A 26132-nucleotide genomic window follows, 5' to 3' on the forward strand; every position below is an offset into this window, starting at 1 on the left:
CATTCTTCCTGACTTCTCCATCAGACCTGACATTCTTTCCTTCACAACATTCTGGCAAAGGACTTCATGTAGGCCAGGGGCCTCCCATGAAGACCGCCCTGTGGGGCCAGATCCCGTGCTGTAGTTAGGGGGTATGTGTGAGGCCATGGTGAGGAGCTGTCACACAGTAGTGATCATCATAACATGCTCAATTCCTCCTGTTCCTGCGTATCCATGTGTAAATTTGACAGTTTTTTCTGCACGGATGCCAATATATGAAACCCTAGAATTTCCTGTAGCTAAAACTCCAAACGATGCTGGGGTATCAACCGTTTCTCTCTACATAGTGTTTGCAAGGGGATTCAGTTGGATTTGTGTTTTTGGAACTTCCTTGGATCGAATATTGCCTGTTTGTTGGTTCTCAAAGGGGGTGTGGATATGTTGGTTTCACATCCCAGGGAACACTGGCAATGTCTGGAGAGATTTCTGATTTTAGTAAGGGGGCGGGATGCTACTGGCTTCTAGGGACTAGAGGCCAAGGATGCTGTCGAACATCCCACAGTGCACAGGACAGCCCCATGACAAAGAATTACCAGGGTCTAAGAGTCAGTCATGACTTGATTGACATCCCTTGCTCCAGACAGTTGTGCTGGTGTGGCCTGGGCTCTGTCTCATCCAGTCCAACCTTGATGCCCTTTCTGTTATTGGAATCAGGCATTTTCACAAACACATTTCATTCGGCTTCTGATCTAAGGGGACTAAGGATACCTTTTCTTTAGGGGTGCAAACTGAGGCTATGGAATTGGAGTGAGTAGCTGAGGTCCTGTGGTCCGTCTGGGCTTTGGCCAGGCCACCTGGCTCACACAGCCGGCGTCTCCGGCCCCCAGCCAGCTGGAGACGCACACCACCTAGCCCAAGGGTCCGCCACCCCACAGGCCTGGGCCCTTCAAAGATGCGCCTCCTGGTCAGTGGCCCCGCGGTAGGCATGCCCCGTGCAGCTTCTCATGCTGTCTTCTCTGCGTTTCTGTCCGTGTGTCTCCCCAGGTAAAGATGAGCCTTCCAGCTACATTTGCACAACATGCAAGCAGCCCTTCAACAGCGCGTGGTTCCTGCTGCAGCACGCGCAGAACACGCATGGCTTCCGCATCTACCTGGAGCCGGGGCCAGCCAGCAGCTCCCTCACGCCGCGGCTCACCATCCCGCCGCCGCTGGGGCCCGAGGCCGTGGCGCAGTCCCCACTCATGAATTTCCTGGGCGACAGCAACCCCTTCAACCTGCTGCGCATGACAGGCCCCATCCTGCGGGACCACCCGGGCTTCGGCGAGGGTCGCTTGCCCGGCACGCCGCCACTCTTCAGCCCGCCGCCACGCCACCACCTGGACCCGCACCGCCTCAGTGCCGAGGAGATGGGGCTTGTCGCCCAGCACCCCAGTGCCTTTGACCGAGTCATGCGCCTGAACCCCATAGCCATTGACTCGCCCGCCATGGACTTCTCGCGGCGGCTACGCGAGCTGGCGGGCAACAGCTCCACGCCACCGCCCGTGTCGCCAGGCCGCAGTAACCCTATGCACCGGCTCCTGAACCCCTTCCAGCCCAGCCCCAAGTCCCCGTTCCTGAGCACTCCGCCGCTGCCGCCCATGCCCCCCGGCGGCACGCCGCCGCCGCAGCCGCCCGCCAAGAGCAAGTCCTGTGAGTTCTGCGGCAAGACCTTCAAGTTCCAGAGCAATCTCATCGTGCACCGGCGCAGCCACACGGGCGAGAAGCCCTACAAGTGCCAGCTGTGCGACCACGCGTGCTCGCAGGCGAGCAAGCTCAAGCGCCACATGAAGACACACATGCACAAGGCTGGCTCGCTGACCGGCCGCTCCGACGACGGCCTCTCGGCCGCCAGCTCCCCGGAGCCTGGCACCAGCGATCTGACCGGCGAGGGCCTCAAGGCGGGCGGCGACTTCCGCCACCACGAGAGCGACCCGTCGCTGGGCCATGAGCCCGAGGAGGAGGACGAGGAGGAGGAGGAAGAGGAGGAGGAGTTGCTGCTGGAGAATGAGAGCCGGCCCGAGTCGAGCTTCAGCATGGACTCGGAGCTGAGCCGCAACCGGGAGAATGGCGGCGGCGGGGTGGCCGGAGTGCCGGGCGCGGGCAGCGTGGGCGGTGCCGCCAAGGCCCTGGCCGACGAGAAGGCGCTGGTGCTGGGCAAGGTCATGGAGAACGTGGGCCTGGGCGCGCTGCCGCAGTACAGCGACCTGCTGGCCGAAAAGCAGAAGCGCGGCGCCTTCTTGAAGCGCGCAGTGGGCGGTGGCGATACGGGGGACGACGACGATGCGGGTGGCTGCGGTGACGCAGGCCCGGGTGGCGCGGTGAATGGGCGCGGCGGTGGCTTCGCGCCGGGCGCTGAGCCCTTCCCGGGCCTCTTCCCGCGCAAGCCGGCGCCGCTGCCCAGCTCAGGGCTCAACAGCGCAGCCAAGCGCATCAAGGTGGAGAAGGACCTGGAGCTGCCGCCTGCGGCGCTCATCCCATCGGAAAACGTGTACTCGCAGTGGCTGGTGGGCTATGCGGCGTCGCGGCACTTCATGAAGGACCCCTTCCTGGGCTTCACGGATGCGCGCCAGTCACCCTTCGCCACGTCGTCGGAGCACTCATCAGAGAACGGCAGCCTGCGCTTCTCCACACCGCCGGGGGACCTGCTGGACGGCGGCCTGTCGGGCCGCAGTGGCACGGCCAGCGGGGGCAGCACTCCGCACCTGGGCGGCCCGGGCCCCGGGCGGCCGAGCTCCAAGGAGGGCCGCCGCAGCGACACGTGTGAGTACTGCGGCAAGGTGTTCAAGAACTGCAGCAACCTGACAGTGCACCGGCGGAGCCACACTGGCGAGCGGCCTTACAAGTGCGAGCTGTGCAACTACGCGTGCGCGCAGAGCAGCAAGCTCACGCGCCACATGAAGACGCACGGGCAGATCGGGAAGGAGGTATACCGCTGCGACATCTGTCAGATGCCCTTCAGCGTCTACAGCACCCTGGAGAAACACATGAAAAAGTGGCACGGCGAGCACTTGCTGACTAACGACGTCAAAATCGAGCAGGCCGAGAGGAGCTAAGCGCGCACGCGGGCCGGGCGCCCCGCACTTGTACAGTGGAACCGTTGCCAAGCGACAGAATGCTGACCTGACACTTGCCTCCAGTGTCACCACCGCTGAGTGCCCGGTGTGTCCCCGGGGCCCAGGGGAGGCGGCCCTCCAACCTAACCTGTGTCTGCGAAGTCCTATGGAAACCCGAGGGTTGTTAAGGCAGTCAAAATTGTGGAGCCTTTTAACTGTGCAATAATTTCTGTATTTATTGGGTTTTGTAATTTTTTTGGCATGTGCAGGTACTTTTTATTATTATTCTTTCTGTTTAAATTCCTTTAAAAGATTTTGTTGGGTATCTATCCCTTCTTCATTTTTTTAAAAAGAAAACCCAGTAGCAGCCTGAGCAATGACTCGCAAGCAATGTAGAGGGAAGCATATCTTTTAAATTATAATTTTTTGGGGGGTGGGTGCTACTTTTTTGAAATTTAAGCTAAGCATGTGTAATTTCTTGTGAAGAAGCCAACACTTAAATAACTTTTAAAGTTGTTTACTTTTTTATTCCTCTTTTTATTGTCCTGAAATAAAAAGTGGCATGCGTTTTTTTTTCTTTCTTTTTTTGGGGGTGTGTGTACAGCGGATAACAATCTTTAAAGTCCTCGCACTTTGTTTCAGAATTGGAGTGGAGATGTAGCACTGATGATGTCCTGAGTAACAGAGGCCTTTTCTGTGTTGATTTCAACCTTTCCATTCATTACATGAGGGGGACTTGGAGTGGTGGGGGAGAGACCCCCAAACGCTCAGCACTGCCAGGGAACAACAGGAATTTTTGAGGGCTGCCCGGGCAAAACTTCCAGAGGATTCTAAAGTCGTGCATTACCAGCAGGTGCCATCCCCTTCTTGAAATGTGGATGTGCCATGGGATGCCATCTTGACTATTTGCTGCAGAACAGGCTAAATAAAAATGGGCAGAGGGTCTTGTTTTTGGGTCGATGGTGGTGGCCTGCAGTGACACAGAAAGGATGAAACCAGCAGTGATTTTTCAGGCTTCTTCTGGCTTGACCGCCTCTCACTTCTCTCATTTTATCACCCCACCACGAAAATCCCAAGTCCTACTTTGCTACCCGTGATAATTGCTGAATTTTTCTTAAGCAGACAAGTGCCCTGATGGTGAATTGAGGGAAGTTAGTGTTCCCATTTCATGCACACTGATGACATTGTATGGACTGTGGTTGGGGGGGGTGGGGGGTGGGAGGGAGGCAGAGATCTTGCGAATTTCTGTTCCCTTTTACCAGGAAAGCAGGGGAAGGGTTCCATGGCAAAGGTGCCCAGCGTGACTGCCCAATTTTTTTCCCTCTATCCCATTAGGTTGGAAGGTACGAAATGTTGAACTTGTTGAGATTAGACGTTTGAATTCTGTTGACCCGCACTTTAAAGCTTTTGTTTGCATTTAGATTAAATGGCTTCTAAACAAGAAATTGCAGCATATTCTTCTCTTTGGCCCAGAGGTGGGTTAAGCTGTAAGGGACGGCTGAGACTGAGTGTCAGTGTCGCTGAGCGTGGCATTCACAATACTGGCACTATAAAGAACAAAACAAAATCGTAATTTATTGGACAGTTCTTCTACTGCCATTTGATTTGATGTGAGTGCCTTGAAAACTGATCTTCCTATTTCAGTCTCTTGAGACAAATGCAAAACTGTTTTGTTTTTGTTTTTTGAAATGAAAAGACTTTTTAAAAAAGTAAAACAAGAAAAGTACATTCTTTAGAAACAAAAAAAGCCACATTTACGTTAAATAATTTTTTTTAAAAAATCCTGGTTGAAGATAGAGGACATGAAAATGCCATAAGACCCAATCAAATGAAGAAATAAACCCAGCACAACCTTGGACATCCATTGTTAGCTGAACGATCCTCAGCCCTTTTTTGTTTGTGGGACAGCGCTGCTTAGTTGTGGAGTGGAGGTGTTTTACTGCTGAATTAAAACTCAAGTGACACAAGTGACAAGTTGATATTGTTGAATGAAAAAAACAAAACAAAAAACAATTCAGGAACAATGGCTAATTTTTTTTCTAAAGTTAAATTTAGTGCACTCTGTCTTAAAAATACGTTTACAGTATTGGATACATACAAGGGTAAAAAAAATGTGTGTATGTGTGTTGGAGAGATCGTTTTTTTTCAAAGTTTGCTTAATAGGTTATTAAAAAAAATGCCACAGTGGCTGCGTGTATATTGTTTTTTTTTTTTGGTGACGGGGTTTTAGTATATATTATATATATTAAAATTTCTTGATTACTGTAAAAGTGGACCAGTATTTGTAATAATTGAGAATGCCTGGGCATTTTACAAAACAAGAAAAAAAAACTTTTCTTTTCCTTGAAAATGTTGCAGTAAAATTTAAATGGTGGGTCTATAAATTTGTTCTTGTCACAGTAACTGTAAAGTCGGAGTTTTAGTAAATTTTTTTCTGCTTTGGGTGTTGAATTTTTATTTCAAAAAAAAAATGTATAGAAACTTGTATTTGGGGATTAAAAGGGGATTGCTACACCATGTAGAAAAAGTATGTAGAGAAAAAGTGCTTAATATTGTTATTGCTTTGCAGAAAAAAAAAATCACATTTCTGACCTGTACTTATTTTTCTCTTCCCACCCCCCTCTGGAATGGATATATTGATTGGTTCATATGATGTAGGCACTTGCTGTATTTTTACTGGAGCTTGTAATTTTTTAACTGTAAGCTTGTCCTTTTAAAGGGATTTAATGTACCTTTTTGTTAGTGAATTTGGAAATAAAAAGAAAAAAAAAACAAAAACAAACAGGCTGCCATAATATATTTTTTTAATTTGGCAGGATAAAATATTGCAAAAAAAAAAAAAAATTTGTATGTTGAGTCCTATTGTACAGGAAAAAAAGGGTTGTTTGACAACCTTTGAGGAAAAGAAACAAAAGGAAGTAGTAATGCTTTGGTTCACAAATCGTTTTAGTTGTACATATTTTTGACGGACTTGGCCGAAACACGAAGGAGTGTTGGAGCGGGGATTCCCTCTGAATGCCTGAACCTTGCATCCAGGCTCCCTGGTGTGGCCATGGCAGGCGGGATGGCAAATCCTTTATTCGTGTTGAGTGGAGAAATCAGTTTTTGTCAAGATGTCGGTAACATTTCCCAGAATCCTCCCTTTCTCTGAGAGGCCATCTGTAGGATGTCAGCTGTAGAGAGAGTGAGGGAGTATCTACTCTACTGTCCTCACTGTGGCAGTCACCACCACAATCACCACCACCTCTCCCGCCCTTACGAGCAGAAAGAAGTGCAAACTGAGCTTTCTTTAGTCCCTGACAACAAACAAACAAACAAAAAATGGAATAAAAGGAGCTGGCCGATCAGCTAGGCACAGGTGACGTGATCGGCTGTTGAGACCAGCGCCAATTGGATTTGGGGAGGGGGTCCCCATCCCAGCCGGGACCATCCGTTCCGCGGAGAGGGTTGGCCTGTTGTCTTTCTTACCTGCTCTGCCGCTGCTTCTGTCTGTAACCTCCATCCTGTCCGTTTCCGAAAGCCTGGGGCCTGGGACGAATTCGGTGCCTTTCCATTTCTTTCCTTCCTCATGTTTCCTCGTCACCCTCCAGCCTCTTGTTGGCTCTTTATTTGTTGTTTTCCTTTTAATTTATTTTCTTTCTCCCACTCTGTCCCCTTTCCTCCACTTTTTCTTTTCTTTTTTATTTTTTGTAAAGCCAAGTAGCTTTAAGATGATAAAGTGGTATTTGGATGAGGGAATGATACATTAAAGAAAAAAACCTATATCAGGAAGCCATTTTTCTTTTTTTAAATTTCAGGAACTGTAAGGAACCATTATTTCAGGTTATGAAAGTATAAGCAAGCATCCTTTGGGTCAGTTCTGTACCAAATGCAGAAATCTTTCTTCTGGGAGCTTCTCTATGGGATCTGCTCTTTTCCTCCTCGCCACTAACCTTTGCAAAAGCGAGGAGAAGCGGAGGGAAGAAGCTGAGATGTCACTTTCCTACCTGCCTGACCCCAAGACACCTGGGCTGCCCTGTCAAGGTCCTCAGCGTCTCCAGGGTAATCCTCCCGTAGTGCTAGACACAGCCAGCTCTCACCAGCTCGCATAAGTCACCAGAATGCCAGGACTAAGCCATCCTAAAGCACAACGATTGTGTCTCCGTCCCCCGGACGGCCGAGAAAAGAGCATTTTGCTTCTCTCTCATGTTTAAAAAGGCCAACACTGCAGCAGATGGCCCGATGGGAGAGGCCCCCCCACCCACCCACCCAGCCTGGGTGACCCAGCCGACCTCAGGCCAGGTTTTCACACTGCCACAACTTTGTTCAAAGTTGCCCCAAATTGGAACCCGCCACTGGCCATTAGAGGGTCTTTCATGGCTAGAGGAGGAGGCTGAACTGTGAGGAGAATGTGGAAAGGAAAGGAAACCAGCCTTTTACCCGGCCCTAAGTGACAGTCAGCCTAGGTTGTGTCGGCCGCAGGCAAACCCCGAGATTTCGGTGCTCTTTGTATCTATCTCTGCCCTGCAAAGCAAAGTCACGTTGATTTCAGTTGTTTGCATTTGTATTGGCAAGGCGAAATATTTTTATTACCTTTTTCTATTACTTATTGTATGAGCTTTTGTTGTTTACTTGGGGGTTCTGTCTTTTACTACAAGTTTGGAACTATTTATTATTGCTTGGTATTTGTGCTCTGTTTAAGAAACAGGCACTTTTTTTTTTAATTATGGATAAAATGTTGAGATGACAGGAGGTCATTTCAATGTGGCTTAGTAAAATATTTATTGTTCCTTTTATTCTCTGTACAAGATTTTTGGGCTTTTTCCCCCTCAATGTCACAATGTTGAGTTCAGCATGTGTCTGCCATTTCATCTGTACGCTTGTTCAAAACCAAGTTTGTTCTGGTTTCAAGTTATAAAAATAAATTGGACATTGAACTTGATCTCCAAACCTTGTCCTTTTCTGTGTCTTTTAAGGGTGGGCGGGTTGGATAGTTTATTTCCATGGGTGAATTGAAGGTCTTTTTCCATTTTTGTCCCGGCCCAAACCCTCACGGCCGTGTCTGGAGAACCAGGAAATAATGGCCTGGGAGACTGACAGTTCTCGTTCTCTTGATTTGCCCCCGTGAACCAGTGAGGTTTAAGAACGGTAGTTCTTGGTCCTGGCTGCACACTGGAATCACCTGGAACTTTTAAAAAATCTCAGCGCCCTGGCCTCCCCTCCAAGCCCAATTTTTGTCAGAACCTCTGGAGGTGGGATCCAGGCATCAGTATTTTTTAAAGTGATCTACGTGATTCTCATACACAGCCAAGTTTGCAGACAAGTGGCTTAGAAGAAACCATTGAGTATGACAAGTCTCAGGTCTAGTTTAAGTCAGCTGACATGACCGGATACCCCGTGACAGCCATCGGGCAAGGCACCAAGGGGTCAGGAGTGAAGGAGACGAAGGCTCTGAATGCCTCTGTGCCTCCAATCAGGTCCTCTTGGGCTTCGCATTGGCGAAGTGAGGACGTTGGTCTAGATAGCAAGTCTGACCATCGTGAGTTTTAACAAATCACGTAGGAGGACCGCCTTCCCTTCTCATGTTCTAGGTGTTAACAGATTAGAGGAAATTGTCTTTAGGGATAATCTTACCAGTCCAGAAGAGGAAGCAAGTTGTTTCAGAAGGAAATAGTAGCTTTTAACTTGTTTTTTTCCCAGTTCTAGACCCGGAGCAGCGGACAGGGTGGAGATAGAAGCAGCGGTGTTCTGGTGGCTTTTGGCCACTTAGCACAAATGTACCTTTGGTTTCCTTGTGCATGAGAGAGCCCACTGCTGAGTGTAAGGGGATCGAAGACCCACTAAGTTCTTGACAGCTCTGCTTATGTTTCCCGCTCTTAAAGGCACAAAGAACATTCCACTCAAGTCCCTTTCTGCAAATTCACGGGGCGGCAGCCATGAACCAGGTACCAAAGTAGGCAGCTCAGGAATCTTGGCAAGGAGACTTTGTAAAAAAAAAAAGAAAGAAAGGAAACACCAAACCGGGCTGGCTGAGATGTTTTGTGGGTTCTGCCCACAGAGATGATAGGACAGACTAGGGCAGCCTGTCCCTCTGTGTCCTGTCTTCACCCCAAACAAGTCCCCGTTCTCCCAAGGCCATGCCTGACCTCTGAAAGCAGAGAAGTGGGATTTGAACTTGAGCTCCAAAAATGGAGTTGGTGCCAGGGGAAGACTTGCCCTGCTTCCTCGGGCCTTAGGAAATAAGAAATCCCCAAGAGGAATTTTCTTTTCCACAGGCCCTGGGCCCCAAGTCTTTCCCTCGCTAGCTTTAAAATGCAGGGGTCAGAGCCTTTCTGTTCTTTCCTACCCAGAAAGCGATGCACATAGCGGAGTTGAAATGCTCCGTTCATTTCTGATTGGAACACACAAGGATGCACTCACTGTGGGAAGACTCTCCACCTCCGGGTCGGGAAACAAGCACCGACGCTGAGTAGCCAAGATTCTTTGGGATGAGGGTGTTAACACTGGTGACGGCCTGTCCCTTCCCGCCGTTCTTCCTAAGAAGGCCAAGTTTGGGGATTCCCAGTGGGGCAAAGAAGAGGTTCCATTCGATTCTCACCATGATCCCGTCAGTGACTGTGACTTCAGGTCAGTCCTTTCCCTTGTGGGGGCCTCAGTTTCCCCACCTGTGTAATGGAGAGTGGAGGTCATCTGAAAGGACTCAATCTGTCTTCCAATAGTTGGACCAATGGCGCGAGTGTCACGTGAAAACAAAGAAACAGAATTTGATGGGAATGTTCAGGGCAGAAGTATTCTCTATCTGGATTACAAAAACTGGGGGGGAGCATGAGTTCTGGAACAGAAAAGCCCATGTTTTTGCTGGTTGTAACTTGGAAGTCTTCAGCCACCTTGCAAGTCACGGGGTGTTCCCCTTTTTTAAGCGGTCCCAATCAGAGCAGGCTGCGGGGCCCCTCTCTCCTGAGCTATTAAGTTCAGCAATTAAAGCTAGAAAACATCCCCTTCTGCTTCGGAGATAAGACGAGGCGAATAGAACTTTTTAAATGTTAATGTGATGAAATGTGTAATGAAACTCATGTAACTTTCAAACCAGGAGGATGAAAATTCCGCCTTTCTTCTGTGCAGGTGAAGCCTTCGTCGTTAATTGCCTGCACTGTACAACCTTCACAACAACTTTATAAGATCCCAGTTACAGACCATTGAGGGAGCGCTGAAGATGTCAAAACAGGCTGAGCTCAGGAGTCTGTCTAATTCCCAAAGCAGAGGCTGAGCCGGATGTCAGGCCCGGGCGCAGGGACGTCTTGGGCTAGCTCTTAAGGAGTTAGCTCCTTGTTCGATAAGAGAAATGCATTATACAAAAGACCCCACAGACTTGGGGTGCTGTGGGCAGCGACAGGACCCTGGAGTGTGCAGCAGCCAGTCAGCTGGAGAGAGCGATGATTCGGGCAGTATTGCTGCTCCCGAAAAGATGAGGAAAGATTCACTTAGGAGATGAGGACAGGTGAGGGAGAAATGGCGTGTCCTGAAGAGGGTATGACATAGGAAAATGCGTGGCTGTTGGAAAAGCACAGGGAAGCCCATGGAGAAGCAGAACCCTAAAGCTGGCTGGGACTCTTAAGAATCAATACTAGAGCCCCGCCTAATATAGGATCCTCTCCCAAACACTAACATATAGCACATCTATCCATCCATCTACCCATCCACCCATCCATCTACCCATCCATCTATTCATGCATCCATTTACCCATCCATTCATGCATGCATCCATCCATCCATCCACAAGTTGATCATTTAAAAAACATTTATCGAAGGCCTATGCTGTGTCACAGACTGTGCTAGGAAGCTACAGATCAATAAGACTCATCCCTGCCTCCTCGGGGTTTGCCTTTCTGGGGGCAAGGTGGGACACACACCCATATATTCAGTTCTTTATTTTGTTAACTACCCTGGAGGTCTGCCGAGTGCCCCACACTCCTAGGCCCTGGAGTTAGTTCATGCCCCAGAACGATTCCTGATTCGCTGGGGAGGCAGTGAGTGAACAGATAATAGGGTTCTGCCTTTTAGATGGGAGCACGGGACCCAGCAGGAGGAGACATTCGTGTTCCTCATTACAGATTAGGAACCCCAGTCCTCGCCCCGTTGTGTTCTATCGCAGTCCAAACTGTCTCCCTTACAATGGTTCTTATAATGTCCCAGGGAAACGCAGCAGGAAACGTAGGGTATATAAGGGAGCAGTAAAACCTCAGGACTGGAGGGGTGAAAAGATAGAGTAGGATGTGTACATCTATGTAAAAACATGGGCTGGGGAAGCAGGCTATAGACTCCTACACTTAAATCAGGAGTTCCAGCCTCAGCTGCTCGGGAGCCTGCGGGACGTAAGAAGCATAGACCCACGGCTTGCTCTTCGTGGGGGAAATCATGCTGGTGAGGGACACACGGGGAAGCGGCCTCTGTGTTCAATAGGGAGGGAGCGAATGAATGAAAAGAGTTTGTTCCTTATGGAGTGTGCACATATGTCCAACCCGGGGGTGGGGTGTTGGGCGGCTTGGGTGGTAGCAGGAAAACTCTATCTGAGATCATGCTAACCTTTCAAAAAGAATAGAAAATGTACATCTCTGTGATTCCGAATCATCTTGCTAACTGTGCGTGCGGCTACGGATACATGGCTGGCATGTATTAAGTGGGAAGCCTCATTGTCCCTCTGCCCAGGCGTCGGGCAGTTAGTCCTCACAGCCTGTGTGGAAACGATCGCGTGGATAGGGCGTTTGGGCTCTCACAAGCGTCAGCCAGTGTCCGCTGTCTGGGAGCCGCTGGCCGGAGCTAACGATTTCCCCAGACAGGTCAAGGCTCGGTGCTGAATCACCCTGGTCAGCATGGAAACTCTTGCACATCCCGTCACCTGGCCCTCATCACCACAGAAGCCAGCGTGTCTGTTTGGATTCACCTCTGAAACAATGTCTCTTCTAGACAATTCATCCTCAGGAAGCTGTAACTCAGTCGCAGATTTCAGCACAGAGCTGTTCCCTGTAGCTATATTTACAATGGTAAACACCGGCAGTCAAGAAAAATGCTCAATAACACGGGACCCGGGCATCCGTGCCGTGGAATATTACGCAGACATCAAAAATAATGCTACTGGAGCAATTCCAAAGGCACTGGAGGGATGTGTCTGATGGAACAGGAAGTTCTAAAGTAAGGACACTACAGGGTCTCTTACCCACGCCCACTGAGGTTCTACGACGACACGTACGGATGGAAATAAGAACACGCAGGAAGGATTCAGGCGGCTGATTCGGCACTTTTGCGGGCCCCTCCTGGCTTCCTGTGGGGGGGGCTGTGGTGGACAGAGGTAAACAGAAGTTGGACAAGGAGAGGAGGATGGTGTCTCAGACTCAATCTTAGAGAACGAGGTGGTCCCCAGAGCTCAGAGTCGGGGCCCCTGGACATGGAAAAGAGCCACTGGGACTTGCTGATGGATCGTGTGTGGGTGTGGAGGAAAGAGACGAGCCACGGATGGTGGGATTTTTTTTTTTAACTTGAAAAATAGGGTGAGAGTAGAGATAAGTGAGGGTGGTGGGATAGGAGGGAAGGGGCCAGGGTACTGTCTGGCACGGGAAGCTAGAAATGCCTCCGAGGAACATGCTGATAATACAGGTTGTCTGGAGAATTCAGGGACAAACTCCTGCCAGGCGACCGTGCAGTGCAGTCACTGACGCCGCACTCGGGGTGCGCATGGCCCGAGTCCGCAGCTTAGCTCTGTCGCGTAGGAGCTGTGGGACCTCAGTCCAGTCCTGACTGGCCCGTGCCCCAGTCTCCCGTATGTAAAATTGGGGGTAATAATAGTGCCTACCTGCTCTGAACTGAGTGTTTCTGTCTCCTCTCCCCTGATTCACATGTGGAAGCCCCGCCTCCCCCAGGGGCCGGTGTTTGGAGCTGAGGCCCAGAGCTGTAATGAAGGTGACACGAGGTCATGGGGGCGGGGCCTTCGTGATGGGATTAGTGTCTTTGTAAGAAGAGGCAGCAGAGAGCTCGCTCTCTTACCACTCCCCACCAGGGCACAGAGCATCTCATCCTCAGTTTCCTCATCTGTAACTCGGGACGCTATCTGCACAGGGAGAGCTGTTCTGAGGATGAAACAGGAAGATGCGGACAAAGTACCAGGGGCATGGAGGGCGCCCAACCAGATTTGTGTTCCTCTTCTTTTCCACTGTGCTCCCCAGGTCCTCGCTTGTCCACCGGCCCCCGCCTCCCTGCCTCCGCTCCTGGCCTCCTTCCTGCGCCCACCCCACGCCGTGCAGAGGGCCCAGCGGCCTCTCGCTCGCCTGACCACGCCGGAGCTGGGCTCAGAGAAGCTCACTCCAGCCCGCCTCCCCACCATGTGTGCGCCTCGGGGGAGCCTTGCCTGGCACAGTCGCAGAGACACCCACTTGGCACAGGCCTGTGCGCCTGGCAGCTGGGCAGGGGGTGGCTGGCATGTGGGGCGGGGGCCAGCTCTGGAGGTGGGGTGCTGATCCGGCCTAGGCTGCCCCCCACTCGAGGGAGGGGTTGGAAGGCCTGGCAGATGGGAGCGACTCATGTCTCCCTCTGTTTTCTCATCTCTCTCTCCCTCCCCCCACTTTCGCTGTCTGTCCGCCTCTGAGTCTCTCTGGCCTCTCTCCAGGCATTTTCCTCGTCTCTCCCCACTTGCTTGCGTGTCCACTCCCCTCCTGCCTCTGTCTCCCCCTCCTCTCCTGCACTGTGAGCACCGACCTCTCTGGGCAAAGATGCTGCTTCTCCCTACTCAGTACCCTCCCTGGCGCATTCGGAGAGCTCTGGGCAACGGGGACCCAGTCCAGAGAAAGGGTCCACAGGCTCCCTGAAGTGGTAGAACCCAAGACCTTATTAGTCTGCTGTTCCCACACTTTCGCTAGTAGAAGACTCGCCCACTGGCTTATTAAATACAGATGCCCGGTCACGCGGCTCAGAGGCTCTGAGCCAGTGGGTCTGGGGCGCGGCCTGGAGTATGCTTTTTAAATACAAGTGCTGAGACAGTCTGATGCAGGGGTTTTCTGGGCCCCATGCAAGATGCCTCGTGTGGATCAGATGATGCTCGTGTCCAGGGCCCGCCTGTTTCCCGCCGTGTCCACGCCAGCTCCAGCCTCTGGCTCCTTGTCCACTCTCTTTCTGGATAGTTCTGTCCCTTCTCAGTTGGGTTTTCTTCTCTGCAAGCTGGGGTGTGGCTGATCCTCCCTGCAGCACGGTTGGGGGGATTAATGGTGACCCAGGAGGAAGGGCTCCGAGGAGCTCACGGTCCGGGACATACATCGGAAGGTGATGGGAGTATTACATGAAGAACCCAATAAATGATGACGACCCCCAGCCCACCTCATCCTCCCCAGAGCGCCCCTCAGGGGACGCCTCCTGCCCCCAGGGACACTGCAAGCTCTTTCCCAGACACCTTGCCTTTCCCCACGCTGTCCCCTCCTTCGGGAATACCTGTCCCCTCCCATCCAAACCCTAGGGGACCTGCTGTTCACAGGCCCCTGCTGCCCTAGCTCCTGGACTTCCCGTGCCCCAGACGGTGTGGGGCTTTCTCACCCATGGACACGCTGGCCCTGGCACAGTCCTGTGGCTTTTAGCAAGATGGCGGGGCCAGGAGGGCTTGTGAGTGGGAGATGGGGTTGGGGGGACTGGACTCTGGGAGTCAGCCTGGCAGGAAGCAGCTTCATGTCAGGAACAAGAGCAGCAGGTGCCTGCACCCCTTTTGCCATGGGGCTTACCTTCCCCGAGCCCCCTTAGGTTGTAGGGCTCCTTGGGGTTCTCCTGCCTAACCACCACCTTCCTGCTGGGACCCTACAAGAACACCCCTCATGGGTCCTTTAATTTCAGCCTCAGGGGGTTCTGGAGGCAGACCCACCTGGGTTGAAATCCGATGCAGTCTCTTTCTATAGGTATGATGACCTGGTGCCTCAGTTTCCTCATCTGTATACTGTGGGTAATAATCAAACGAACCTCCCTCCCTGAGTTGTGGAGATAATGACGTTAGATGTGGTCGGCCACGTGCTCAGCGTGGGTTACCGAGAGGGTGCGCCCGTTGGGTGACTTGTACTCACTGCTGAAACAGTCCCCAAATCCCAGTGACACGCCGTAATACAGTTTATTTCTCGCTTATGTCACAGCCCCCCAAATGTGAACGACAGCGTTCTATCTGGTGGTTCAGGGATTCCGGCACCTTCTGCCTCGTCTTGTCTTGCTGTGTCTCCAAGAGCTATGCTGTCCAATTTGGTAGCCAACTGGCAATGACTTAAATTTAAATTTAAATTTAAATTCAGCTTAAAAATTGAATTTAAAAAAAATTAAAAAATTCAGACCCTCAGCTGCACTAGCCGCGTTTCAAGGGCTCAGTGATGGCCGCGTACTGGCCGCACGGACATGAGCGTTTCCGGGAGGGCGGAGAGTGCTGTCGGACAGGGCCCACCGAGAGGCTGCTTGGCATCCGGACGGGCCCCCTGCGCTGAGCCATTCAAGGCACAGAGGGGCCCACACGGGGTTCCTTCTGGGCCGGGCCTGGGAGTGGCGAATGTCACTTCTGCCCCCACCCCCTTGGCCAGAAAGCAATGACAGGGATGACATGGCCCAGCCCAACTTCAGGGGAAGCTGTAGCGACTTCAGTGTGATGGTCAGATCCCTCCCAACTGGATTCAATGTATCTGTCCCGTTTCACCTTCTGTTCCAGTTTCCACCCCATCCCACCCTGACACCCTCACCCCACCGGGTCCCGAAGGAGAGAGGGCACTGGTTTTGGGGGGCTTCCTTAGGAGAGGGAGCATGCTCCTTTCCTGGGGTTCCCCAGCCGGCTGCCCCTCACGCTTCATCAACCTGAGAGGGACCACGTGGCTACTCCTGAACTAGCTCCTTGGCCAGAAGAAAGTCACGTGCCAACTAGCTTAATCCTAACTTCTAAACAAGCAAGGTGGCAAGGAGCCCAGGACTGGAATGAGGGTCAGGGTCATTCCTCCTCAGACCTGTGACTGCGGCAGGAAGGATGGAAGGAAGGTTGGGGGGCAATCACAAAGCCCCCTAGAATGTCCTGCCTGGTGCCGGGCATCCTGCTGTGCATGGGCTTGGCCTCCGTGTGGGAGTGGGGCCTTCACACGAGCAGGCCCGAGAACCTGGCACACGGAGGGACAAGGTGGGGCCCTCAGACCGGCAGCTGAATTGCACAGAATCTCCAGGAGTGTCCCGCACCCCTCAAGGCCCCGGGAACCTTGCTGGTTAATGCTCGAACTTTCTGCAGGACCGTGGCCCCACCCCGGCCTCCGCCTCGCAGCCCTCACCTCCGCCACCCTCCCTCCGCCAGGCTTAGCCTCCCAGGTACCTCTCCTTGGCCTCATGAACGCAGAGTGCTTTATTTATTTATTTAGTCCGCGGCGCCCCAGCATTTAGCAGTTACCAATGATCAACAGTACGTTTTGCAAACAAGTAATAAATTCCAACAGCAATTTGTCTACGAACTGTGACCTTTCGATGATGTATTTGATTTCTCTCCCCTGCCTCCCTCCCGCCCCCAGAAGTTGAACTTCTTTGTCACCCAAGTTTGATTCATATTTTAATTTTTTTAAAAGCCAGTGGTCTGGATAACAGGTTGCAACACTGAGCTGATTGCAAATGCCATTTGGGCTGCAGTCAATATTTTTAATGTATGCCGTTGGAGATGCACGGGGAGCCGCGGCCACTTTGCTAACAGCTGCAAATCCACACATCTCGGCCCCTGACATTTTATACCCCGTAATTTTCTTAATGCTAGATAGTTTTGTTTTTTTTTTAAAGGAGGAATAATGTATGCCAGTGTGTCTTTCAATGATGCACATTTAACCAAAGATAAAGTCAGTCGGCTGAGTGTCCCTCCGGACCCCACCCTTTTGTCCTGGGAGTTGTGGATGGTCTTCCTTATGGAAAAGGTTCTGGACTCCGGGCCCCTCCGCCCCCCACTGGTGCATCACTTGCGTGAATTACCTCAGGATGGGAGAGTGGCTCAGAGCAATCGTTTGTTAACACACCCTAGCTGGGCCACCACTCCCCATAAATAAAACATCACGGAGATGACAATGTCATGTTCGCCAGGACGCCAGCCCCTCGTCCCTGCTCTAGGAGATGCCTAAGACCCCCCCCCCCCCGCCCCTCCAGGTCGCAGGGTCTGCTGGGATGTGGCCTGCCTAAGACCCCCCCCTGCCCCTCCAGGTCGCAGGGTCTGCTGGGATGTGGCCTGCCTAAGACACACCCCCCCTGCCCCTCCAGGTCGCAGGGTCTGCTGGGATGTGGCCTGCCTAAGACCCCCCCCCTGCCCCTCCCGGTCGCAGGGTCTGCTGGCATGTGGCCTGCCTAAGACACCCCCCCCCCCCCGCCCCTCCAGGTCGCAGGGTCTGCTGGGATGTGGCCTGCCTAAGACCCCCCCCTGCCCCTCCAGGTCGCAGGGTCTGCTGGGATGTGGCCTGCCTAAGACCCCCCCCTGCCCCTCCAGGTCGCAGGGTCTGCTGGGATGTGGCCTGCCTAAGACCCCCCCCTGCCCCTCCAGGTCGCAGGGTCTGCTGGGATGTGGCCTGCCTAAGACCCCCCCCCTGCCCCTCCAGGTCGCAGGGTCTGCTGGGATGTGGCCTGCCTAAGACACCCCCCCCCCCGCCCCTCCAGGTCGCAGGGTCTGCTGGGATGTGGCCTGCCTAAGACCCCCCCCTGCCCCTCCAGGTCGCAGGGTCTGCTGGGATGTGGCCTGCCTAAGACACACACCCCCCCCCGCCCCTCCAGGTCGCAGGGTCTGCTGGCATGTGGCCTGCCTAAGACCCCCTCTCGCCCCTCCAGGTCGCAGGGTCTGCTGGGATGTGGCCTGCCTAAGACCCGCCCCCCGCCCCTCCAGGTCGCAGGGTTTGCTGGGATGTGGCCTGCCTAAGACCCCCTCTCGCCCCTCCAGGTCGCAGGGTCTGCTGGGATGTGGCCTGCCTAAGACCCGCCCCCCGCCCCTCCAGGTCGCAGGGTCTGCTGGGATGTGGCCTGCCTAAGACCCCCCCCTGCCCCTCCAGGTCGCAGGGTCTGCTGGGATGTGGCCTGCCTAAGACCCCCCCCCTGCCCCTCCAGGTCGCAGGGTCTGCTGGGATGTGGCCTGCCTAAGACACACCCCCCCTGCCCCTCCAGGTCGCAGGGTCTGCTGGGATGTGGCCTGCCTAAGACCCCCCCCCTGCCCCTCCAGGTCGCAGGGTCTGCTGGCATGTGGCCTGCCTAAGACACCCCCCCCCCGCCCCGCCCGGTCGCAGGGTCTGCTGGGATGTGGCCTGCCTAAGACCCCCCCCGGCCCCTCCAGGTCGCAGGGTCTGCTGGGATGTGGCCTGCCTAAGACCCCCTCTCGCCCCTCCAGGTCGCAGGGTCTGCTGGGATGTGGCCTGCCTAAGACCCCCTCTCGCCCCTCCAGGTCGCAGGGTCTGCTGGGATGTGGCCTGCCTAAGACCCCCCCCTGCCCCTCCAGGTCGCAGGGTCTGCTGGGATGTGGCCTGCCTAAGACACACCCCCCCCCCCCCCCCCCCGCCCCTCCAGGTCGCAGGGTCTGCTGGGATGTGGCCTGCCTAAGACCCCCTCTCGCCCCTCCAGGTCGCAGGGTCTGCTGGGATGTGGCCTGCCTAAGACCCCCTCTCGCCCCTCCAGGTCGCAGGGTTTGCTGGGATGTGGCCTGCCTAAGACCCGCCCCCCGCCCCCCGCCCCTCCAGGTCGCAGGGTCTGCTGGGATGTGGCCTGCCTAAGACCCCCTCTCGCCCCTCCAGGTCGCAGGGTCTGCTGGGATGTGGCCTGCCTAAGACACCCCCCCCCCCCGCCTCCCCAGGTCGCAGGGTCTGCTGGGATGTGGCCTGCCTAAGACCCCCTCTCGCCCCTCCAGGTCGCAGGGTCTGCTGGGATGTGGCCTGCCTAAGATACCCCCCCCCCCCCCCCGCCCCTCCAGGTCGCAGGGTCTGCTGGGATGTGGCCTGCCTAAGACCCCCTCTCGCCCCTCCAGGTCGCAGGGTCTGCTGGGATGTGGCCTGCCTAAGACCCGCCCCCCGCCCCTCCAGGTCGCAGGGTCTGCTGGGATGTGGCCTGCCTAAGACACCCCCCCCCGCCCCTCCAGGTCGCAGGGTCTGCTGGGATGTGGCCTGCCTAAGACACCCCCCGCCCCCCCTGGTCGCAGGGTCTGCTGGGATGTGGCCTGCCTAAGACACCCCCCGCCCCCCCAAGTCGCAGGGTCTGCTGGGATGTGGCCTGCCTAAGACCCCCCCCCCCCCCGCCCCTCCAGGTCGCAGGGTCTGCTGGGATGTGGCCTGCGGTCAGCAGCGCTTCTCATTCGTAGTCACCTCGTGCCGGCCCGGCTGCCCAAACCCGGCTGCGTCTGCAGTCCTCAGTGCTAACAGGGTGCAAAGCTATGGTCAGCAATTCCGCAGGCGTGACTGTGGGACAGTCAGAAGCGACCCTCAGATGGCTATGCACTTACTCATTCATGCCAGTGCTTGGTCCCACACACATACATGAATAAGAAAAAATAAGAGATGGCTGATAAATACATTTGATACATTAGAGCAATATAAATAATAAGATTTGGACAAATGTCCATGTGAATGGAAGAGGGTAAGAGTGAATGCGCTGCAGGCGCAAGGTTCTGACGTTTGATTTGCAGATGTGGCTCTGAGCTTCCTAGCTGTCTCAGAGAAAAGGGATCCAAGGAATGGAAAGAGCTGTCACCAGGGCGGAAAGAACCATAGCGCTGCTTCGGGGGAAGCAGAGTGTTCCCTTTATTCATCTGGAAGCAGTTTCCACCATGGACCCTCCTGTGGACTTATGTTCCTCGATGTGTGGTCCACTGTGGGAGGTAAGGGACTCTTGGAAAGTCACAGACTGATTAAGAATGCACATTCTGAGTCTAGTTCTTTGTAGTGAATGATGCGCAAGATTACTTATTTTTGTTTTGTAGGGTTTTATGTCTTCTTAATACTTTTGTCTTGCTGAGTCATTCAAAGTTACCAAACATACTTCTCATGCATTCTATTGGTGCATTACTGGCGCTTACTAAGGACTTTGTTTTAGCCTTCCAGCGGGAAGCCTGTCTTCCTGGCCATATTGCAAACTTCCTGTAGATCACATGTGTAAGTAAAGAATTGAAATTTCCTTAATATTGGGTAAAGGGCATTTTGTTATTAGTTAATTATGAATGTGGTCATGAGTTTATGTGGTTCTCAATGGTTCCTAGTCACATATTGGCAAATGTATTGGTAGAATAGCGTTTAGGGTTTAAATTTGTTAATCTTTTTTTTTTTTCTTGGTAATTGTTTTGGAAATCGGAATGGGCAATGGAATGAACTACAAGGCCATTTGCTTCCTCGAAGTGGGCTGCAGACCAAAGAGTTGAGAATCACTTAGAAGAGGGACCGCGATAAGCCTCAACAGCATACCCACCGCAGTGTCCCTCACAGGTGGACATAATAATCCTCAATGCCTATGTACCGAAGAACAGAACTTTGTCTAGCAAAACTGATAAAAACTAAAGAGAGAAACAGACAAATCCACAATTACAGTTGGAGATTGCAATAGTCTTCAACACTTGGGAGAATAAACAGAAAGAAAATGGAAAAAAGACGCAGAAGACATCACCATCTCCCAACACCGTCAGCTCACCTCACCCGCCCCAGCGGACGCTCACGGGGCGCTCCAACCACAGAAGCGGAACACACGTTCTTCCTGAGTACAGAGGAACAGGCACCAAGACAGGCTATATTCTGGGCTATAAAAACAAGCCTTCATAGATTGCGGTGTTTAGAAATCATAAAAATATGTTCTCTGACCACAGTAGAATTAAGCTAGAAGTTAATAACAAAAAGATCCGGACATTTTCCAAAATATTCGGAGAGTAAACATCACACTTTTTTTTTAATGATTCATGAGTCAAAAAAAAAAATCACAAGGAAAAATTAAAACTATTTGGAACTGAATAAAAATGTAAACAAAATATCAAAAATTTCTGGGACATAGCTAAAGCAGTGTTTAAAAAGAAATTTATAGCTTTAAATACACGAAAAGAAGGCCTCATATCAGTGAGCAAGGTTACAAGATACAAGATCAATATACAAACGTCAGCTACATTTCTATATAATATCGATGAAGAACTCATTTAAATTTAAAAATACAATATCTTTTATAATTCTGAAACCAAGAATTTTTAAGGGACACATTGAACAGAATGTGTGTGCATAGACACTGCATACTAAGAAACATTGCTGAGATAAAGGAAGTTCGAGGAAATGAAGGAGTATACTTCAATCTAGTTTTTATATAACTGGACTCAATAATCACTCTCTCTACATTAATTTATAGAGTCAAAGAATCTTAATTAAAATTCTAGCAAGATTTCTAAAACTAGAAATTGATATGCTGATTCTAACATTTATTTAGAAATACCAAGGACCTAGAATAGCCTAAATAATTTTTTTTTTAATTTGAGAGTATTCACATGACCTGATTTCAAGACTTACCAAAAGATACAATAAATAATCAAGACTGTTGGTGTGGGCGCAAAGGTAGATTTAGAGATCAGTGACATGGAACAATCGAGTCTAGAAACATTACCTTGCACACGTGTTCACTTTTCTTCCAGCGAGGGTCCCAAGGCAATTCCATGAACAATTGGATATTCAAATGCAACAGAGTGAGCCCTGGCCCTTCTCCCCTCCTGGGCCTGCCCTGCCCGGGCAGGGCCTGGGTTTGCGGGAGCTACTCCCGCGGTGGAGGGGGTACGGCCTGGCTCACTTTTGCTGAAGACCTTGGTGGTGAGGCTGTCGGAGGAGTCAATGATGGAGCGGATTCTTGAAGGACAGTGGGGTTTGTCAAGAGAAGATGTGGGGCGGGGCAGACTGGGCGGGGCGAGCGGGACCTCTGGAGGACTGCCCGGTGCTTGTGTGAGGCTGGCATGGGGGTGCATGGGGAAGGTGGAGAATGAGGGAGCCTCCAGGTCGTGGGGGGACCCTGGGTACTTCTAGGCGGGACCTCTGGAGGACCGCCCGGTGCTTGTGTGAGGCTGGCATGGGGGTGCACGGGGAAGGTGGAGAACGAGGGAGCCTCCGGGTCATGGGGGACCCTGGGTACTTCTAGGCGGGACCTCTGGAGGACCGCCCGGTGCTTGTGTGAGGCTGGCATGGGGGTGCACGGGGAAGGTGGAGAACGAGGGAGCCTCCGGGTCGTGGGGGGACCCTGGGTACTTCTAGGAGATGAGGTCCATGCCATCGACTGGCTCTCAGGGACAAACGGAACCAGGGTCTGGTGACCCGGCGTTGCCCTGAGAACAGGGTTTCCTTGGGAATCTCAGTGTGTGCTTTGATGGCACCTTCCCGAATGTTCTTGCCATGGGGGTGACCCAGTGGGTGGAGGCTCACTGAGGCGGGTCAGCTTGCCTGGTGGTGAGATGTTTGGGAAGGGGGGCATTTCCTGAGGCTCTGGGTGGCAACCTGTGGAGCTGTCCTTAGAAGGAGCAGTGTGACAGTCGGAGGTTCCCAGGGCAGCACAGGACCTCTGAGCTGCGCTGATGACCGCCTTGTGATGTGGCAGGAAACGGGGCCCCGGGGTCCAGTTCCCTCCCTGGAACATTTGGACGTTTTATGGAAGACGTGTGGTTTATGGCAGTGCACAAAGCAGGTAACAGTTTAGCAGAAAGTCCCCGCCAGACTCGGTGACCCCCGAGGATCGCTTTCCAGTCCCGGTGTCTTCCGACGGCAATGAAGTGCCCTCTGCTCTTTCTGCTGAACTCGTCCCCTTCTCTGAGGAGAGCTGGCGCAGTGCATGGCAGGGAGGGTTGGCTCTTTGTAGGCTGTGTGCTGGGGAAATGTCTAATCGGGTTTTCAGAGAGATTTCCAAAGTTTGGGAAGAATGAAAACAATGGTGGTGAGACCACCTTTGAAAGAACTTCAGAGCTTGGATCAGAAGACACTTATGATCATGAGCTCCTTGAGGGCAGAGAATGCTCTAGATGCCGAGGAGTGCGGAGTGGGGGCGGAGGGGTGGCTCCGATGGCAGTCCTGCCTGCTCCCTACAGCACCAGTCATTTACTTATGTATCATGTCACACACCGCCAGGGATGCGAATAGATAGCGCAAGAGAAAAGAATCAGCAAAGGAGGAGGCTAGGATAGAGAGATAAGGAGGACGAGAAAGAAGATAAAAGCCAGGTGAGCCCTGGCCGGTTGGCTCAGTGGTAGAGCGTCGGCCTAGCGTGCGGAGGACCCGGGTTTGATTCCCGGCCAGGGCACACAGGAGAAGCGCCCATTTGCTTCTCCACCCCTCCGCCGCGCTTTCCTCCCTGTCTCTCTCTTCCCCTCCCGCAGCCAAGGCTCCATTGGAGCAGAGATGACCCGGGCGCTGGGGATGGCTCTGTGGCCTCTGCCTCAGGCGCTAGAGTGGCTCTGGTTGCAATATGGCGACGCCCAGGATGGGCAGAGCATCGCCCCCTGGTGGGCAGAGCGTCGCCCCTGGTGGGCGTGCCGGGTGGATCCCGGTCGGGCGCATGCGGGAGTCTGTCTGACTGTCTCTCCCCGTTTCCAGCTTCAGAAAAATGAAAAAATGAAAAAAAAAAAAAAAAAAAAAAAAAGCCAGGTGAGATGATTCCCTGCTACGCGTCCTTTATGCCTGCTAGACGTTTGGCTCTGTGCCAAGAGGGAGACACGTCATCCCCAGTGTAGATTGTGCCCTTACGCTTAAAATCAGAAGTGAGAAGGGTTGCTCAGAGGCCCAATGGCTAAAATGCCATTTCGGCCAATGCCCGTTCCACGGGGACGCCCCGGACTCTCTGGACTCAGACCCGAGTTCGCATCCCTGCAGTGATTCTGGCTGAGTTGCCTGGGGCAAGTCCCCTCGCCTCTCTGAGCCTTGTGTCCTCCTCTCCATGGTGAAGGCCCAGGATTTGGCTTTTCTTGCTGTAAAAGCTACACCCTCCTCCCCCACCTCACAACTTTCTCCCCATCAATAGAGAGCGAGTCCCTGGCGCGGGCCAGGCGCTGTGTCAGGTGGTGGAGGTAGAGAAGATCCTGCCCAGCCTCACAGGGCCTCACACCCCAGGGGGAGCCCCCAGTCGCATGAGGGCCAGGAGGTGTGGGGACAGAACGGTGACCTGGAGGGAGCCTAGGGATGACCCGGGGTGGGGAGGGAGCCCCAGAGAGCCTGCAGTCCGTCCCTGCACAGGAGGGGGTGGGAGATGGTCAAGCTGGTCCCTGGGGAAGGTCACAGGAAGCTGTGGAGGGCCAAAGTCCTGTCTGGACTCCAACCAGGAAGTGGTTTCCACAGGAAGTGACCGCCTGTGTCCCTGCTCCCACACAGCAGGCGGGGCACCGGGGAAGCCCAGATGTGGGTGTCAGGAATACTCAGGTGATTCAGGCTGAACGGTAAGATCGGTGGCCAGGGCCGCAGCTAGGAGCTCATTAGACACGCAAATTCTTGAGCTCCATCCACTCCAGCCTACAGACCTGAGTCTGGGACGGAGCCTAGCACCTGCGTGCTGAGCTGGGAAGCACTGGGGCAGAACGTTGGGAGGGAAGGAAGCTACCCCGGAACCAGCGGAGGACAGGACGCACCTCGAATGAACGGGAGGCCTAGAGCCTGAGTCAGGTAGAAAGTCCCTGAAGCTTGTGGTCCCTGGAGCTTGTGATGGCCGGGCAGCCGGCCCAAGGCCCAGGGGGCATTGCCTCTTGGAAGGCATTAGGGTAGGGTGATGGCATAGTTCCCAGTGAGGTACCTAGAACTTTCCCTAGCTGGGAAAGCTAGGCTCTGGCTCCCTGGGAGGTGGGCAGGGCGCTGCCGAAGCCACCTCCCCGCCCCCCAAATGACAGGCCACCAAACGTTCCTTGGGACTGATAATTAACATTCTCACCTGTGTATGTGTGATTACTGGTCTCTGATGTGTGCAGATACTGCTGATGTAGAAAGGACACAAATCCTTTTCAAGAGTTTCCAGAATCCTTTGTGTGTTTTCTCAGTCACACGGGGCACACGGAAGGAGCAGGCATTATTCTGCGGGGCTTTGTGACACTTTTGGACGCTGGGAGCCAGGGGCCCTGGAACTCACTGTGCAGTGACGTTGGGCCTGTCCCCAGTCCAGCACCTGGGCTGGGTGCTCACACACCTCTGACCTTTCCCATCACGATCAGGGTAAGAGCCCTGACACGGCAAAATAGTTAGGAGTCCTTTGGTGACAGTGACAAACCCAACTCAAGTAGGTTTGAACAAACGGGATTTATCGTCCTACTACGTAACTGAGATGTCCATTTGCACCTTCAGGCGTGGCTGGATCCAGGGCCCCGAGCAATGCTGTCGGGCTTCCCCACCCCCTCACGCAGCTCGTGGTTCTGCTGGCCTCTTCTTGGCTTCATCTGGCAGGTAAGGTGGTGCCGCCATCTCTCAGCGACATTCTCCAACTTAGCAGTCCTGGCAGAAGCCTGTGATTGGCCTCACAGGGTTCATCCATCCATCCCGGGGCAAACTGCTGTGACCAGGGGCAGTGTGCTCTGGCGTCCCGGCCCCTGCGATGGCTGGAAGGACAGGGCCCATCACCAGTTGTCCTACCGGTACCCTATGGGGTTGGGAAGTCCTCCCAAGGAATGCCGAGGAGGGGTGGAGGAAGGTGTCATGTAGGCATGGTAATAGCTAACACTGTTTACTCCCTGGGTTCCGGTGGTCCCCTGATTGTCAGAGGCAAGACTTAGAGATCCCGAGGGGTCCCTAGGTGAGCAGGACACCCAGCAGAATCCTGGCTCATTGAGACTGTTACGCCCAATGTGGCACAAGCTGGAGACAGTGGGAGCCCAGCACTGAGGCCGGGCAGGGGCAGGGGCCAAGGTCTCCAGGGACTGGGTCACTCTGCCAGAGAGAGAGAGAGACCAAAGCATGCTTGGTCACAAAGGTCTCTGGTAAAAGAGCAGATGGCTGACTCCTCGTGTCTTGGGGAGAGCCATCTGAGGAGCTGTGCCAGGGGCAGTTGGGGTGCTCAGGCTGGGGCAGGGGGAGACAGCAGGGCTGCAGAGGGCCAGAGCCTGGGCCAGGTGCTAGCACCCCACCAGGG

At 53.3% G+C, this 26132-nt stretch overlaps 1 protein-coding gene across 5 annotated transcripts in view; it reads left to right on the plus strand.

Annotated features, from left to right (window-relative positions):
- BCL11B (BCL11 transcription factor B) overlaps positions 1-7992 on the plus strand; it is a 101137-nt gene extending 93145 nt beyond the window's left edge. For all 5 annotated transcript variants that reach the window (XM_066273581.1, XM_066273583.1, XM_066273579.1 and 2 more), the window contains one exon: positions 1024-7992. In XM_066273581.1, the coding sequence (XP_066129678.1) occupies positions 1024-3071 (2048 nt within the window). In that variant the 3' untranslated portion in view covers positions 3072-7992. The remainder of the gene's footprint in view (positions 1-1023) is intronic.
- Positions 7993-26132: the final 18140 nt, after the last annotated feature.

The sequence above is a fragment of the Saccopteryx bilineata genome, chromosome 4, assembly GCF_036850765.1.
Source record: "Saccopteryx bilineata isolate mSacBil1 chromosome 4, mSacBil1_pri_phased_curated, whole genome shotgun sequence".
NCBI classification, from domain to species: domain Eukaryota; kingdom Metazoa; phylum Chordata; class Mammalia; order Chiroptera; family Emballonuridae; genus Saccopteryx; species Saccopteryx bilineata.